The 16,455-nt window shown below is 46.6% G+C and overlaps 7 protein-coding genes and 2 non-coding genes across 9 annotated transcripts; 6 read left to right on the forward strand and 3 right to left on the reverse strand.

The window, feature by feature from the left end:
• The first annotated feature begins 104 nt into the window (after positions 1-104).
• On the forward strand, positions 105-1,939 carry EURHEDRAFT_414256 (succinate--CoA ligase (GDP-forming) subunit alpha). The gene is made up of 7 exons (XM_040782376.1): positions 105-417; positions 520-548; positions 630-756; positions 818-880; positions 943-968; positions 1,022-1,104; positions 1,170-1,939. The coding sequence occupies exons 1-7, from the start codon at positions 251-253 to the stop codon at positions 1,668-1,670; spliced, it is 996 nt and encodes a 331-aa protein (XP_040637134.1). The 5' UTR covers positions 105-250; the 3' UTR covers positions 1,671-1,939.
• Positions 1,940-2,479: 540 nt separating this feature from the next.
• EURHEDRAFT_t104 lies at positions 2,480-2,592 on the forward strand. Its single transcript has one exon. It is a non-coding gene; the product is annotated as a tRNA-Leu (tRNA).
• An 899-nt stretch (positions 2,593-3,491) lies between these two features.
• EURHEDRAFT_147710 (uncharacterized protein) lies at positions 3,492-5,705 on the forward strand. The gene is made up of 3 exons (XM_040777779.1): positions 3,492-5,156; positions 5,212-5,575; positions 5,633-5,705. Exons 1-2 carry the CDS (start codon positions 3,885-3,887, stop codon positions 5,254-5,256), a joined length of 1,317 nt encoding a protein of 438 aa, XP_040637135.1. The 5' UTR covers positions 3,492-3,884; the 3' UTR covers positions 5,257-5,575; positions 5,633-5,705.
• A 636-nt stretch (positions 5,706-6,341) lies between these two features.
• Positions 6,342-7,754, reverse strand: EURHEDRAFT_516722 (uncharacterized protein; the record flags this gene model as incomplete). The annotated part of the gene is made up of 4 exons (XM_040786506.1): positions 6,342-6,928; positions 6,979-7,116; positions 7,176-7,374; positions 7,404-7,754. 4 exons carry the CDS (start codon positions 7,752-7,754, stop codon positions 6,342-6,344), a joined length of 1,275 nt encoding a protein of 424 aa, XP_040637136.1.
• Positions 7,755-9,729: 1,975 nt separating this feature from the next.
• On the forward strand, positions 9,730-10,740 carry EURHEDRAFT_460004 (endonuclease/exonuclease/phosphatase family protein; the record flags this gene model as incomplete). Its single annotated transcript, XM_040784617.1, has 1 exon — positions 9,730-10,740. One exon carries the CDS (start codon positions 9,730-9,732, stop codon positions 10,738-10,740), a length of 1,011 nt encoding a protein of 336 aa, XP_040637137.1.
• Positions 10,741-10,803: 63 nt separating this feature from the next.
• Positions 10,804-11,848, reverse strand: EURHEDRAFT_147758 (uncharacterized protein). Its single transcript, XM_040777780.1, has one exon. It carries the CDS (start codon positions 11,620-11,622, stop codon positions 10,981-10,983), a length of 642 nt encoding a protein of 213 aa, XP_040637138.1. The 5' UTR covers positions 11,623-11,848; the 3' UTR covers positions 10,804-10,980.
• Positions 11,849-11,876: 28 nt separating this feature from the next.
• On the forward strand, positions 11,877-13,066 carry EURHEDRAFT_414264 (uncharacterized protein). Its single transcript, XM_040782377.1, has 2 exons — positions 11,877-12,059; positions 12,115-13,066. Exons 1-2 carry the CDS (start codon positions 11,907-11,909, stop codon positions 12,868-12,870), a joined length of 909 nt encoding a protein of 302 aa, XP_040637139.1. The 5' UTR covers positions 11,877-11,906; the 3' UTR covers positions 12,871-13,066.
• A 130-nt stretch (positions 13,067-13,196) lies between these two features.
• Positions 13,197-13,986, reverse strand: EURHEDRAFT_414265 (uncharacterized protein). Its single transcript, XM_040782378.1, has one exon. The coding sequence runs from the start codon at positions 13,729-13,731 to the stop codon at positions 13,393-13,395; it is 339 nt and encodes a 112-aa protein (XP_040637140.1). The 5' UTR covers positions 13,732-13,986; the 3' UTR covers positions 13,197-13,392.
• A 1,814-nt stretch (positions 13,987-15,800) lies between these two features.
• EURHEDRAFT_t105 lies at positions 15,801-15,935 on the forward strand. Its single transcript has one exon. It is a non-coding gene; the product is annotated as a tRNA-Leu (tRNA).
• Positions 15,936-16,455: the final 520 nt, after the last annotated feature.

The following is a 16,455-nucleotide window of genomic DNA, read 5'->3' on the forward strand; positions in this document are numbered from 1 at the left end:
TCTTTCTCTCCTAAGTGAGGGAAAAATTCAAAGGAAAAGCCCCGAGGCTGCCAACCGAGAACAAATCGGATCCGCTTAAAGCTTTGTCCCGAATTCTCCCAAACCGCGTTTCTTCTGCTGTCATTAAAACAATCTACTCTCTCTCTTTCCCTCTCTTTTTGCTATAAACAAACCCTGTCAGAACTTGATCCTCTCCTCTCTTTCGTTTCTTCTTTTTCTTCGATTTTTCTCTTATTTTTTTTACAGCATCATGCAAGCCTTCCGCCGTGGCACCCTTTCGGCCCTCCAGAATGTTGCTGCTGTGCAGCGCCGGGGATATGCCAGTGCCAGCGCAATCTACTCTGAAACTGTCCCTAACCTTCGCATCAACGGCGATACTAAGGTGATCTACCAGGGTTTCACCGGAAAGCAAGGAACGTAAGTGTTGTATCCGTCAAGATGGTGATAGCGCCGTGGGGTGTGTGCGGTTCAGTGTTATCAAAATGAGCAATGAGGCTGACGTTGCTCTTCCTTATGCAGTTTCCATGCTGAGCAAGCCATTGCCTATGGTAAAACTCTCTTTCCAATATGGCGACACGCAGGCGATATGCGCCTTTGAAAGAAGCTGAAATACTCACAATAATAATCAGGTACCAAGGTTGTTGGTGGTACCAACCCCAAGAAGGCCGGCTCGACGCACTTGGACCGGCCTGTGTTCGCCAGCGTCAGCGATGCCGTGAAGGAAACTGGCGCCACTGCTTCTGCTATCTTCGTCCCGTATGATTCCTATATGCATGCTTGGAATGGGTTGTTGTATCGCAAGGCTAATCCCCACCAGCCCCCCGCTCGCCGCTAAGGGTATCGAGGAAGCCATTGCGGCTGAGATTCCTCTGGCTGTCTGGTAAGATATAGTACATATAAGGCTTTTGCAAGCTACTTTGGCTAACTTTTCGCTTTTCATAGTATCACTGAGGGTATTCCTCAGCACGGTATGGCTTTCGGTTACTTTTTCGTTTTCGCATATCTAACTAGAATCCTGCAGACATGGTGCGCATTACAGACATCTTGAAGACCCAGAACAAGACTCGTCTGGTCGGTCCTAACTGCCCCGGTATCATTGCTCCCGTAAGTTTGACCTGTCTCTACGCTGCGCCTGGGTCCGAATAGACATTGATGTGAATGGGTTGTAGGGTCAATGCAAGATCGGTATTATGCCTGGTTTCATCCACAAGCGTGGTCGCGTTGGTATCGTCTCTCGTTCCGGTACCCTAACCTACGAGGCTGTGAACCAGACCACCCAGGCTGGTCTTGGTCAGTCCCTCGTCGTTGGTATCGGTGGTGACCCCTTCTCCGGTACCAACTTCATTGATTGCCTTCGTATTTTCCTTGAGGACCCCGAGACTGAGGGTATCATCATGATTGGTGAGATTGGTGGTAGTGCCGAGGAGGACGCCGCCGAGTTCTTCAAGGCCAACAACAAGTACAACAAACCTGCTGTCAGCTTCATCGCTGGTATTAGCGCTCCCCCGGGCCGCCGTATGGGTCACGCTGGTGCCATCGTCAGCGGTGGTAAGGGTGGTGCCGACTCGAAGATTTCCGCTCTGCAGGATGCCGGTGTTGTCGTGGAGAGAAGTCCCGCTGCTTTGGGCAAGACTCTGCTTGCTGAGTTTGTCAAGCGTGACCTTGTTTAGGTTCGTTGGAGTGGATAAGGATTCTCCAATTGTGAGAGGCGCGTCCCGAAATCGGTAGTGATGCGTGATTGTGCGTACGGAAGAGCCGGGATATATACCCATCAACCAGACGGACTCATTTGTTTACTTTTCTTTTTCCCACTTGGTCATATCTGTACTTCTCTATTTCGTTTTCCTTATGTTTAGAGTGTCTAAGGCTATACTTTTTCTTTGTAGAAATTGTGTATCATGAACTACGATTGTCTGAATGAAGAATTTGTGCGGTGCCGTATGGACGTAGGTTCAACTAAGAGTATCATCGACGGTCCGGAGTGCTCCGAATCTTTATCGGTATGTTCCGAGTCGGACATCGCTCCACCGACAACTCGGTTAAGGATGCCGAAAACTTTGTGTGGCGTCTGATGTATGGATGACAGTAGAGGGTCTAGGGAAAATGGTGTGTATAGGGACTCACATACACGGGAATGATGAAGTTGTGTTGCATGACTGGTAAGAATTGAGCCAATGAAAGCGATGCTGACTACAATGTATCTACAGGGTGGTACAACCGAGCTATATATTTGGGCGGAAGGGCTAATCCATTTTATACTGAGAGATAACTGATTCAAAGAAAGGAGGAACCAGAGGTCTCTTGTCAATGAAAACAAGTTAAGCAGCTAGCCTAATTTCTTTCTAAAGAAAAAAAAGTATATTTTAACATGTAGCTAGTATACAGTTGTTAGACAGATGAAAGTGTGCAAACAATGACGAATTTGCATTTTAAACATTATGGTTAATAAAGCATGAATAGAAAGCTTTTTCCAACAACAGGCAAGATGGCCGAGCGGTCCAAGGCGTCAGGTTAAGGTTACCTTAACAGATAACTTCTTTGAAGTTTCCTGATCTCCGACAGGGGGCGTGGGTTCGAATCCCACTCTTGTCATTTCTTTTGTTTGCTTTTTTGTTTTATTTCGCTCTATTGGTTTGTTTTTGATAAAGATGATCATTGACTAGATATTATATATACTGGATTCTGCAGAGTTTTATAACCTAATCATCAAGTTAATATTGATTATGCTGTATAAGTTGTGACGGTTAGTGGGGCGCCAGAAACGGCTCCTATTGAACTACGCTTCTGCCGAGCCCAACCGCCTGCCGTCGGCGGGAATACCATTGCCCTTTGCGGTATGGCGTCTACTGTATCAGGGATAGCATCGCCTCACGCTGCTTTTAGGCTGCTCACATGCCGCCTGAACACATCCATTGCATCTATAAAAGCCCGACATCTCCCCCTCAAGTAACCACGCACTTTCTCTTCTCTTTTTCCCTCTCCTGTATGCCTCGCCCGGTGCACTGCCCTCTTACCAAGATGCCGCGTTATCCGACGATTACCCTTTTCCAGTATGGCGCCGGAGCGGCCGATGGTCATCTGAACAATTGAGACATTGAGACCTTGTTACTGTCGCTTCATTGGAAATCGACCTATCCACATCACCCCCTGATGCTGTGCTGCTGATTATGATTGCATTTATGGGCCCCTTCATGCGTGGTCCGCCAGCTGATCAGCGACTTTTGAGATTTTGGCTGTTGCTTCCGGCCATACCATCCTATTTGGGCTTCCCTTGAGGACTCCTGGATGCTCAGCTGCCTTGCTATGATCTTTTATCTCAAAATATCATGATTTATTCTTCGGCCAAGCTCCCGAGTTTCTACATGGGAAAGGGATCTTCCTGGTTATCCGGCACCCAGGTCTGGCTGTGAACTGGATGGCGCCTCTCCCCCTCCACAGCCATCTTTCGACCCCACCAGGATCAATTCATTTACGTATCGTCGCCATATTTACCAGCCAATAGCGAAATAACCGCATCCTTTTTATTTCAGCGTGTTTGACATGCGAGGCTTGGAGATGCAACACCCAGATGCGATTGGCGCAGGGCACCGGATCTCTGCCTCCAGGCGTCACTAGTAGATGAAAATAGACACGTCAGCAGATGTGATTTTCAGGACGAGAGAAATTCGCCTTGTTGTTTCTGCTGATGAGAAAGGTGGAATGGTGGACTTGGCAGACCGAGGGCAAGTATAAAGAGGACAATTGAGGTTGCAGAGATTGCAACATCTCAACTCAATTCTCCCACAACCCGCACTCTTCCCTTCAGCTTCCACTCCCCTCCTCTTCCCTCTTTTCAATCACCTGTCTGTCATAATATACCCCTAAACATCCCCATTTCCTAAAATATGCCCCCTACCTTTCATATGAACAACTTCAAGCCGTGGGCTCGCTCTTACAGAAAGCCATTTTCACCATACAAATCACCCAATCCATGCACCCCAAGAACCCAAAAATCCTCTCGCCCCAAGCCTTATCATGATTCCCTTCCAAGCACTTTGCCACTTCCTAAGCATAATCTCCCTGCACGGCCACCAGCCGAAGTTTGCGTGCATATCAGTGCAAACACTCAGCTGTGTACATCATCAAGCTCTCAGTCTCAACCACTGGAAATATCTGTACCAGAACAGAATACATATCTGGAGACTCCTGAGCACAGCACAACATCTCCCCATGATTCAGCGCCTCACTTCTCAGATCCAGATCCAATATCCTGCTGCGATGTTCAAGATGACACTGATATCCCAATCGAGCCGCCCGCCTTCCGGGGAGATTCGGCAGAGAATGCTCTATCATCTCCCAGTATATCTAGCTCAGATGACAGTCCAGAAGAGTTTTTCAGGCTTCCGAATGCACAGGATGACATTCCCATCGACCCGGCAATCCTTGGCAACCACTGGCCTTGGGAGGATAGCAGCCTCCAGCAATCTGTCCCAGAAGCCGACAGCTTCATCAATTCAGAGACGACTTGTTCATATCCTGACCCTCCACCCGTTCTTCACAGCCCACCTAACTATCATAGAGGTTCCTGCGAAAAGGCTGGTGGCCAGAATGGCGATACTCAAACAAGTGACCACTCTCACATCCATGATCATCAACAACTGCACCCCTCCCAACGTAACACTGATCCTGATGCTTCCTACCCTGGTGGTGTCCGTGGTGACCATCATGTCGGTTGGCAATCAAAAAGTTCCAAGTGGAAGACGCAACAATCAGACGGGCGAGCTCACAAACGGCTTCGAGTTCCATCAATGTTGCCGCCCAAGGAGGATTCCTTCACGCTTTGTTCTCACTTCATGTCTGCCCCACTCGACGATCGTTTGCAATTCCTTTCTTGGCAATTCGAAGGTGCTCTACCACATTGTATGTCTAACTCTCCACTGACAGCATGTGAAGAGAGAGATGCGCTAGCAACAAGTTGCTCAAGTACCTCGCATGAGATTGAACAAAATAGGCGTGATCGTAGAAAGGCCCGAGGAGGCTCCAGAAAGAATATGCCATGGTCCATGGAAGAAACGAGCCTTCTGCTGAAGTTGAGAAAGGAAGAGAGTCGGCCTTGGTCAGAGGTTGCAAGGTTATTCTCGGAGCGCTATCCAGGGAGGACTTTAGGCGCGATACAGGTACACCGGAGTATGACCCTCAACAAGAAAGCAGATTAACGCTTGGCGGGAATAGGCATACGATATTGGCATTCTGACCGTTTACAAACTAAGAGGATGAGTTATAACAAGCCATCATATCCTCTTATCCACTGATGATTCGATTGGCACTGAATTCTCTCCCTTTCATGCAACTGAGCTAGCTGCCACGCATTTATAAACCAGCTATCCGATGCATGCACCCCACACTGTAATGCAACTGGGCCAGGTCCTTAGGTCCTCTCATTCGTTCCCACAGTTCTGCTCAGATCCAGACACGCCCCTGTGGCCACCACTGGGGACAGCAACACATACATGAGCCTGGTGTTAGTCGCGATCATGTCGCATATTATACTTCTGGCCACATCAGCGAGTTGTGTGTCGGTCGGTCATCATCATGCGTGAGTCCTGCTTCAGAGGTGAATCCAGCTCATTTGCCATATACCTGAGCGAGATAGAAACCCAGTCCTTTCCGGCAGTATTTATTGTCTGTGGTGATTCAATGCATGTGATTCTGGGTTGCTAGAGTAGACCGACCCTGGCGTTGCCCAGCCGCCTCTTCTCAAATGTGCCCGAGTTCCTGTTCATATCCGCGCAGACAGCCGCTAGCAAGATTCCTATTGAAGGGGACCGTGACAATAACAATTTGACAGTAAATGAGATGGCAGATTACCTTTGAAAATACTGGAATATACTGACATGCCATGAGGACGATTTCAGACAGAACCGACCAAGCAAAATCAACTTGAGGACTGTTATGACGTAAAAGCCTACATATAATTAACTTTAGTCAGTCCTCCCAGCATCATGTAGACAACGGTGCATTGGCCTTGATTGAATAGTATAACTCACAAATCTCATGAGATTAATTAGTCAATTAGCTGTCAACTAACAAATGGTTAACGGGAGTAATGACTGATACATGGATATCTCCACCGACCAGCCAAAAACTGTCAATTGGCCTATTAATACTCACACCAATCTAGATGTCTTACTCAAGTCATTACAAGTGTACTGCAATTTAAGCAACAGGCTTGACAGGCTGGTGTGTGAAAATATCTATCGCACAAAAAGATAGTCACCCTGAGCATTATGACTTTCATACAAACTGTGTCCATTAACATGCTGACTACTGATGAGCCCACTTCTGTACCAACGAAAGATCGTTCACTGGTTTAAGCTCATAGAAGCCATTTCTTCCGAGAGGCCATGCCCTTTTTTTGGAGTTTCCTCTAGGGCTTCTTCCAGAATGTTTTCGAAAGCCGCAGCGAATCTCAGAAAAGCATGTGTTTGGGCAGTTCCGTTGATATTGAATAGAATCTGTGGCGAGCTGTAAGACAGGTTCAAATCACGCAGGAGGGTGTAGAATTTGTTCTCAAGTTTGTTTGCGCGTGCTGTTTGGTGCTGTGATCTCAAGAGCAAGAGCTCTGAATGATCATAGTAGCCATTGGAACCACTTGAACTGTGTTGAAGATTTGTTTCAGGCCGTACTTTGTAACACCAGCTTCTGAAATGATGGAGTAGCTTCTCCGACATATGTTGGTCAAAACCATCAGGGTAAAAATGCTCCAAGACCAATGCGATATCGCAACAGATCCAAGTGATGTTGGAATCAACAAGCCGGTACCGGGTATCCTCAACCAAGCTGAAACCAGACTCAGAAAAGAAACATTTCTCGAAACCTGTTTCAAGATTCCCCAGGAGAGTTGCCCATCGCCTTTTCAAAAATTGATCACAACAGTTCTCGACCTCGGCTAAGATAAACCCATTTCAGGATAACTCGTTCAAATATTGACTGACATACCTTTCGAGATTTCCCTTGCCTGCTTAGTGCATTCATATCTTAAGAGACTCATCCAGCCCAAGTCGTTCCAATCATTTCGCCAAAGGGCAAATGCCTTTGTAAATTCCAAGACAAGTAACCGCTTAAAACAACTGAATTCTGGATTATAATTGATTGCGTAGCTTGGTGGAACGCATTAACGCGAATGAGCGATAAACCTGATTCAGCTAGCTGCTTTGACCCCCGCGGATCATCGTCAAAGCTGGATCCTAGCCGACGACAACGTAGGTTTTGAACAAGTGCGTTGCTGGTCTCTGATTTGAAGCATGGTATGACAACATTTGGCTGTTTCGCTCTAATCATTTGGGCGAACACACTCTGTGCAATAAGGTCGTCGTATTCTGGACCTGTAACCCCCTCATGTAGAAATGGTATTCATCAAAAACGCTGATGTCATCTAGGCCTAACTTGGAATTAGTCGCAGCAGAAATCAAGTCAGATACTGCATTGATAGTTGCGCATGTGTGTCTTCCTGCTAAGAAACCGTCTGAATTATCCTGTGTTGAATGTGGTTGTAACAAGACAACCACCACACCGGCCTTTGATTCCGGCCGCGCCAATTCGAGCCCGAAGCTAAGGTCATATGTAGAAAGATAATCGCTCTGCCCATTTTTAAGGGATTTTCCAAATCTCTGGAGTATCCGAATGTGCTCAGAGTCCTCATTCGTATTGATGGGCTGAGCTTTCCGAATTAGTCGTCGCAGTCGATGATCAACAGGAATACCGAGACACTCCATATCTGTCCAGGCACGTTCAAACAGTAATATTCTAAATTCAAAATTCGAACTAATGAATGAATCAGGCTCCAAGTTTGGCTGTGACAGGGGAGAGAGAAACAAAGAAAGAGTCGTTGTCCCGAACTGCTATCATAGATGATTCGGAGGAGGATATCTTCATCTTATTTTTTGAGTTTGGCTATCGGAAAAAGTATACTACGCCTTGCCGTAAAGACAATGATTGCGAGGAGATTTTGAGTGCAGATGGTGAGCACTAGACCCAAATGCCAGCGTCATCAGACCCAGAACAAGATTCTAATTCGTAGGTCAGGCCAGATGCAAACAAAAGAGAGCAATCCAGTGCCAGTGTATCTACCTACCAACGGGGAAGATTCTGTTAGCAAAAGGAAAAAAAAAAAAAAAAAAAAAAAAAAAAAAAAAAAAAAAAAAAAACGATTAAAGAAGCACTGTAATCCTCCGCCAGAGATCGAGTACGCTAAGTCAATCTACATTGAATGCCCTATGACCGTTGAAGGAGTCAGTTCAGATCTCATCGATTTGCTGGAAATGAAGCCTCTATTTCTTCTGACCCGGATCTTCTTGCTCATGTAAAGACATACGTGTTTGCGACACGGTACCTTGTTGACTCACTGAGAGTTCAATGCTTGAAGTCACTTCATCGTGATTTTTGCAGTATCTCAACTCAACTCACGAAGTGTATCTCACATCCTTGATCTGCTACAGTATACCTTCGAGCATACAGGCAGAGAAGAGCCGGATTGATGTCTTTCTCTCAGAGACTTGGTCACTCACTATGCATCATGTGAGGCTTGAACATTAATGGAAAACACTCGCTTTCGGCGCCTTTTGGATGAGTACGGGGAAATGGGGTCCGATCTCATTGCAAAACTTGTTGCGTGATGAGATTTTTATCATGTCAAATTCAAAAGACGCATGTCCGCACTATTATACTTGAAAATGGTCAAATGAATCTTTAGTATTAGGACACGTTAGAAATCGAGGTGGGTATTGAAGTGAGACACATATTGATGACACAAGTCAATTATCTCCCTTGTTCATCTGTAACGAAATATCAGCGAGATCGATCCTGTTCACGTCCGCAGCTACTTCTCGATGGCGGTACAAATGATCTGGATATCATCAAATTGTTTAGTCAGATGAGCTAGGTGCAATCATTTAATAAAGCGACAAGGGAAATGTCAACAGCTTTCACCTGATGGTGGCGGGCAGTTTTTGTTGCAGAACTTTCTCAAATTCTTCTCCCCAAAAATAGCTGCCAGAAGGCATTTAGGACTGAAACAGAATCTTTCCCCGTTTCTCTTTCTGCTTCCCAATTATTAACAGTTACTCGCTACTTTATCATAGCCCTAGGAGGGTTGCATCAGCTTGGATGGGGACCGCTGGCTGAGGACAGACACTGATGACGAATAGGGATGGCAGTGGAGAGCAGGGCCCATGGGAAAATGGAAATAAGGATCATGTTAGCCTACCAGGATTGTTCTCCACAGTAGCAGCAGAGGCTCTTAGTCATGTGAGAGTTAGACGTGGACGAATGTGATCGACTCCCCGATTCCCCGATCCTGAGCTACCCGCTCGCTTCAAAAGATGAAGTTCGGATGAATATCGGGCCGATCTAGTGAGCGAGGTTTTATCGTGCGGCGATGAAGCTCTTAGTTTTAGCAAGCACTCTGTGACAACTTCAATACTACGTACATCCTATACTGCGCGATACTATCGCTATCCTATCGACTACCGTATAGACCTCGTACGGCTATCCGAACAATCGGCACCGCTGCCCCGAAGCTTCCCCGTTTCAATTAAGATTGGCTGGGACGGGTATGAGTAAATCCGAATCCGAATCCGAAGGAGGTCGTCCTTATCATCGCGCTCTCCCCTAAAATCCTTGCCAGTATCGAGGGATTCCTCGCGTCTCTGATTTCAAACAGATTGCAAGACATTTAAGAAAAAAAAAAATATGAGCATGTTTTCTCGACTGCGAAACCGAACTCTCCGATGGTGGTATGACGTTCCTTTGCCAGCATGCATGGCTGATGCGTCTCCAATCTTCCAACCATGGTATAGATTCGATTCATCAGTCAACAAGTGGGTTGCTTTTAATTCCACCTCTGGACTAACTGGCACAGGATATAATCCCAGTAATGGTGGGAAGTTCGTCCTGGTTACATGGAATGTTGATGCCACCTCGCCCGCCCCCGAGGCTCGGATATCTGCCCTCATCTCGCACATTCAGAGCTTAGTTACTCCAGCTGACATCATTTTCCTCCAAGAAGTATCACGATCTGCTTTGCTGGCTCTATTAGAAATGCCTTGGCTTCGTGGACACTGGTACTCGAGTGAAGCAGACACAACCAATTGGGGAAAACAGTCCTTTACAAGCATAACACTTGTGTCAAGATCACGGTTGACTGATCCACAAAACGCCGCTCTTGGCCCAATCTGGCGAGTCAAATATCCCAGCCGCTTTGAAAGGGATGCACTTTGTTGTGACATCCTCTTACCTTCCCATGGACCAGCAAAAAATCCCCTCCGCGTTCGTCTGGCCAATGTTCATTTGGACTCTCTGCCAATCAATCCTTCTCTCCGCCCTCGCCAGCTCTCCATTATCACTTCTTACCTCCGTGCTACCGGTCATGGTCTGGTGGCTGGCGATTTCAATCCTGTCCTTCCTGATGATGATATACTTGTTAGTGCGAATGGCCTACTGGACGTGTGGAATGAGCTATATCCAAGCGAAGCCGGATTTACTTGGGGGGCTGATGGCGATCAGCCATTCCCGCCCAACCGACTTGATAAAGTGGCAGTGGTTGGACTGAAGCCATGCGGTATCAAAATAATAGCACCAGGTGACATTGGGCAGGCTGGCACATCAAAATTGAGACAAGAGGAAGAAGATCAGAAGCATGATCATAACTCGTTGCTAAAGTGGAGTGATCATTCAGGCCTCGTGTGCTCCTTTGCATTATAGTGGGTATTGATTCAATCTTGAATTTCAATAGTGACCGAACATTCGGATAATTGAGCAACGTTGATGTATACTTCCTCACAAATGATATTACAAACCCTCCTTTTTCCTTTTCTTTTTTTGGTGGGCCCATAGAAAGGCTTGATTATAGTAGGCACCTATTGCTACTTGCTGTACCTTCCAAGCTTTATCTTGCAATTCTTCCTGTCAGCAACCCAGCCTTAACTCGATCATTCCCGTGTCTTAGCGACCCTTGTAGGACGAGTCCAGAAGTTGCCATGTCTTGAGATCTTCGAATTCCTGTATCCAATCCCACAGACCATTGGCGGCATCGCCCTCCAAGCCCTTCAAAGACATCTTCTCCCCGTTCTGGATCAATAAGTTTCGAATGGAATTGATGTCAATGATATCACCATCCCTTTTCAAACCACTACGGCGTGACTTGTTTGCCCAGCTGCTAAGCTTCAACTTTAGCAGACCCGCTGGATTAAGAAAATTCAGTTGCAAATGCTGTAGCTGGATGGTTCCGGCCTGTTCAATTTTTGGGAAGGCCATGAACCCCGCCAGAACGCCATCAACTTCGACAAAGCGGCCTGACGATTCAACAAAGAAATAGTATGAATCCTGAGATATAAGACCCTCTGTATCCTGAACAAAAGGTGCGCGCTGCAGGATGTCGAGAAGAACACCGTAACCGTTCTGGCCGCTGGGGACGGCAATATCGATGTCAGCTGTTGTACGTGCAGTCATAGCGACATTGATACACGCAAATCCTCCAAGGAAATAGTAGGGTACGTTGTGCCGACTCAACTCTCGGTGAAGATACATTGCGCAGTTGTAGAGGTCGTTCATAGGCGGCGCCTGAAGTTTGGCTATTGGTAGCATTAAATGTTAGCTAGCATGTCTACAGCGCGTGATCATTGGTTTTTAAATGCTTAAAAACACATCTGCACCAGTAATGCTGACAGCCTACAAGTAGTCCAACGAAACAGCAGCTGATGGACGCTCTGTAGCAAACCTCCCAGAAGGAAGAAAGAAGTAACTAGTTGAGTTATTCGTTAACTAAGTCACAGAAGTTGATTACGTCAGGATAGGCGGCAGGAATTCCTACTACATACTTGTATTCTATTCTCCCAACCCTCCCCTATACATCTGCTCCGCCATACAGTATGCCTTCATTCCCGAATGGTCTTGGTGAAATCATAGAACCAAACACTGAATCAGCAGCACTCATAGCCAGCACTCTTTTCCAAGCTGGAATATCGGCAGCGCTCTGGGGGCTTTGTGCAGCGGCAGAGTATGGCGGAGATCTATGTCCCCTGGTTTGTCTTGCCTTGATTGATTTCCATCAGAGACTAATGGTATCCATGGTTGTAGGACATCGAGCTTCTTGTGAACGATAATGACCAAGAGTATGCCTTTACCATACTCACATCACATGGCCTCATCCCCTCCATAGCAGACGATCATGACACATCGTCCCCTACAACCTTCGCCAACTGGCGCCAGAGCTCTTCGACCCACCAATATCACGATCGACGCAATCTCCGCCACGGTGCGCCCATCTACGAAGTCCCACCAGCCCAATTGCTTGATTCAAACTCTCAACCTGTCTTCATCCCACGCATGTTCATCATTCTCTATTCCACAGAGCTCACTGGTCTTGCGCCGCTTCCACCCCCAGCATCATATCCTGAATTGCTCTCGCCTTTGGTGCAAAGCTTATCAGAGGCGCCATATATTCCACTATCTGCACTGCCGGGAGTCGCGGGCCGAGAGGATAGCCCCACTGAGTTTGCGACTTGCCTGCTACCAACATTTCCGCGCCTGGTAGAGTCAGAGATGCACATCCTCCTGCAGGACCCTTCACCTGACTCGCTTGAGTGGGGGCAGCACATGGCTCAATTGTCGGCGCTTGTTCACTCGCGTTCCTGTCCAGGAGGTTTGGACCATATCCCAGTCATTGCTGCTCCAAAGTTCCACGAGTTCATCAAGTGGGTTCAATTATCCCGCAAGGGAAAACGGGATTACAATGCTTTACAACGCTTGCAGGAAGATTACAAGCAACATGGAACCCCTGTAAAGAGTATTACCAGCCGCCATCCGACCCTGCATGTACCATTGACAATATAGAAGAGGATAAATCTGATATGCTCGATTATATGAGCACTCATACTAGAAAATACAGGCGAGGGAATCAGTAGACTTTAATGATTTCATTTGGTGGGCGACAACCTGAGTTTTTTTTTTTTTTTTCTTTCCCTACATATGTAGCTGGACAAAGAAGCAAACTGCCAAATTAAAAGTTTATGGACTATCTGCACAGAATAGAGGGTGGGTAAAGAACAACCCGGGGAGCCATGAGGCTTTAAGCGCTCAGTGAGCAGTTATATGCAATAAGAAATACTGACCGCGCAAGCCCCTGAGTATCCTCACTGAAGCAGTGTTATACAGATAAGGTCATATACTGTATCACTCCATATCAGGGAAAATGAATAAAAACAAGCCCTTCCCTTCAGTAAAAATATACAAGAAAGAAATCATACCCAAACGCCCTGCAACCACCGATTAATAAATCATGACTGCATCGAATGCGACGTCCCTCCCAATTCATCCTCTCCCAAATCGATGCCCCCATTCCTATTATGCTGCTCATTAAGCAACACCCTTTAACATATCATACTCCCTCAACATCGGCCCCGTCCCGCCCAGTCCCTGATCAACGACCGTGGTCGAGCTGTTGAGGAACTGATCAAGTGGGGTTGTGAACCAATCTAGAAGTGAGCCTGCATTTGTAATTGTGTTTGCGTCTGCATTTGTATTGTTATGTATCGAGTGCGATAGAACGTTATTCAAGTCTTTTAGATCGCTGGAGGCGCTATTGTAGTAGTTGTAGTACACCGATGGAGGCGGAGACATTAAAGAGACATTGATGTTGGAGGAGTTAGTGGGTTGCGCTGGGATGCTGGCTAAGGGATTGTGAAGGGAGGACATAGTTGAACTCGGGCCTGTACTGGAGTCCATGAAGTTTAGATTGGTGGAGGGCCAGACATTGCTAGATCCTTCGCGGCGGCTGCGTGATAGTGATTGATGGCGGGAGATAGGTGCTGAGGGACGTCCTTGGCTCTGACTCTGACTGCCTTCGCCGTCGTCTGCACAGTCTTAGGGATACGAAACGGAGGAGGCGCATGAGAATGTTAGTTGTGGGGAGTTCAAGGGGCCATGAGACGTCACGGGCTCGGTAGCTAGTAGATAAAACGAATGATCTCCAAACTAGTAGCCGTCAACGAAAATCTCGAATCTGAGAAAAGAAGAGAAGAGGAAATCTATCTACAGAAAAAGGGTTTTTATTTATGGGTTCTGTGATCGCGCTAAGTGCTTTCTTTGTTTGTTTGCATGGCGGCGTTTGTCGATATCAGCCACTGAGGCATTGAGGCGCTGAGCCGTCACAGGAAGCAGGGAAGAACACAGTTGGCATGATGGGACTCATAACTGGAGAGAACATGATGGTCAAGGGGGGGGGAGCCAAAAACAGCTTCCCTCCGCAGCGACCGCAGCGAGAGCGTCTAGATAGATGATACTGAACAAAAGAGTAACAAAAGTCCCATTTGAAACTAGCCTCAAAGTACATGCCACCCGTGGCCTGGCGTGGAGGGAAAGCCCGTGGCAGTAGTAATACGTTCACCTGATGCCAAGACGGGAATTGGTTAGCAGGACTCCTAAAACGGCCGCCGAAATAGCCCCTTTTCAGCCGCCTGCTAACCGTCACATCGTGAAATCGAGTATTTTATGATACAATGTGTAAATTAGATAAATATTTGCAAGTCTTGAATTTCGATAACCTACCCCTTTTTGTATGCTGGTAAATATATACTTCCATATAATTAAGCTGTTGTTGGGATATAAGCATTCAAAAATAGCACATTTTAGATGGGAATACAGGGCGCGCAACTCGCCCTGGAATACGTTATATATATATATTTAAAAAAAAAAATTACATCGCATTTCCCGAGTCCGCCCATGCCTTTCAGAGTTATGTATATGATAAGCTCAATTGATATAGTGTCAAGAGCCGTAGCCCAGTGTTACAGATCCCTAATGCACTGATATCACGTGATTATGCGGGGAGTCAAGGCAGAATCATTGGACTATAAGCTCTGGTAATAATGCAGGAAGGACAGGGATCACAGGTAGTTAACAGGCGCATCACGTGATCAACTACCATATACCATGGCTTGGCATTAGTAGATGGTATACAAGCGAAGGATATATAAGGACACTCATTCACACACCTAGTTTAGTTCTTCGCAATCAATCTAGTTAATCAAACATTGGTTACCTTCTAGTTTCTGACTCGTCCGCACTTAACCAACAACCCAGCATACGTGCTCGGTTGACCTTGTTTCTCTATTTGTTACCTTTACTGATTCTACCTGTTGACTACCTTACGGAGCCTGGAGGGGGCGAGATACCTTCGACGTGATATACAGAGGACCTGGATGGTCATTGAGCATATGAGTGCTTGGAAGACACTTAGGGTAAGTGTCCTGTCTCGAAATACAACTAACTAGAACCCTAGGTACAATACGAGAGGAGCCAGGTTGTGACACCCAGCTACCTATAACCAGATGTAGCGTACAAAAGAACTCGTTGAAGAAGAAATGTTTACGGAGCGGCGGCCATCTGAGAAGATGGCCAGACTATCACGTGGTCTCGTTCGTCCATGGGCCCACTTTCTGAATAGCTTCAATCCGAGAGACGTCTCGAAGTCTCGAGGTACTTAGTAGGGTTCAACCCTTTACATATAGTCAGAATCCTGTAATTTGCCCTTCCAATAGACATAGCGCCCCTTGCAGGTTTACGGAGCGATTCGCGGCTAGTATATTATTCACAGATCACTGCGAGTGGAGCTCGTTGTACTTTTCATTTCTCGTTTTACTGATGGTTAATTCTTACACATGAGCAGAGTACTCGCCTGGTGCGTGCAGATTATGACGAAATGGATTGCAAAAGATGGCTAAAAGGGATGATAGAACATTAGTTTTATAACTCTTACATCAATTGGCAAGATGGCCGAGCGGTCTAAGGCGGTGGACTCAAGCGATGAGCTTGACCAGGATTACCTGGCTACGATAAAGTGCACTAGCACCTTTATTCCACTCTCGAAAGGGGCGTGGGTTCGAATCCCACTCTTGTCATACCTTTTTTTAATTTCTTTTTTTGCTCTTCCATATATGCTTCTCGCCAATGCTTCCCAACCGAATAGAATAAATCTTCTAATAGATAAATCTTTTAAAATGAACTATTTTGACCCTGCAGAATTCCTATGCATACTAGATTTTTCAGTAAATCAACCATTCCAGCGCTTGTTGTGGCATGCCTGACTCAGCTCACGTGACTTCATGCAAAACAACGTCTCGTTGTCTGAGGAACGGGCCATTTCTGTTTATTCCTTCGCTCGACCGAACTACGACACCTCACCCAGCAGCGATGTGCCCTCTCTAGCTGGCTTTTCTCGACAAATAACGCTTCTTCTTTTCGGCCTATATCCATATAAATCTCTGCCCTCTTGTCCCCAGCATCTAGGAGCGGTGTGAGATCTCCCGACCGTCCGAGGGTGGGCGTTGAAAGAAGCAGCGCCAAAACAAGCAACACCATCGCCCGTGGTTACCGCCATCCACCCAGCAACAACCACGAAAACCACCGGCCACACCTGCA

The sequence above is a fragment of the Aspergillus ruber genome (genome assembly GCF_000600275.1).
Source record: "Aspergillus ruber CBS 135680 unplaced genomic scaffold scaffold00021, whole genome shotgun sequence".
In the NCBI taxonomy this organism is placed as follows: Eukaryota; Fungi; Ascomycota; class Eurotiomycetes; order Eurotiales; family Aspergillaceae; genus Aspergillus; species Aspergillus ruber.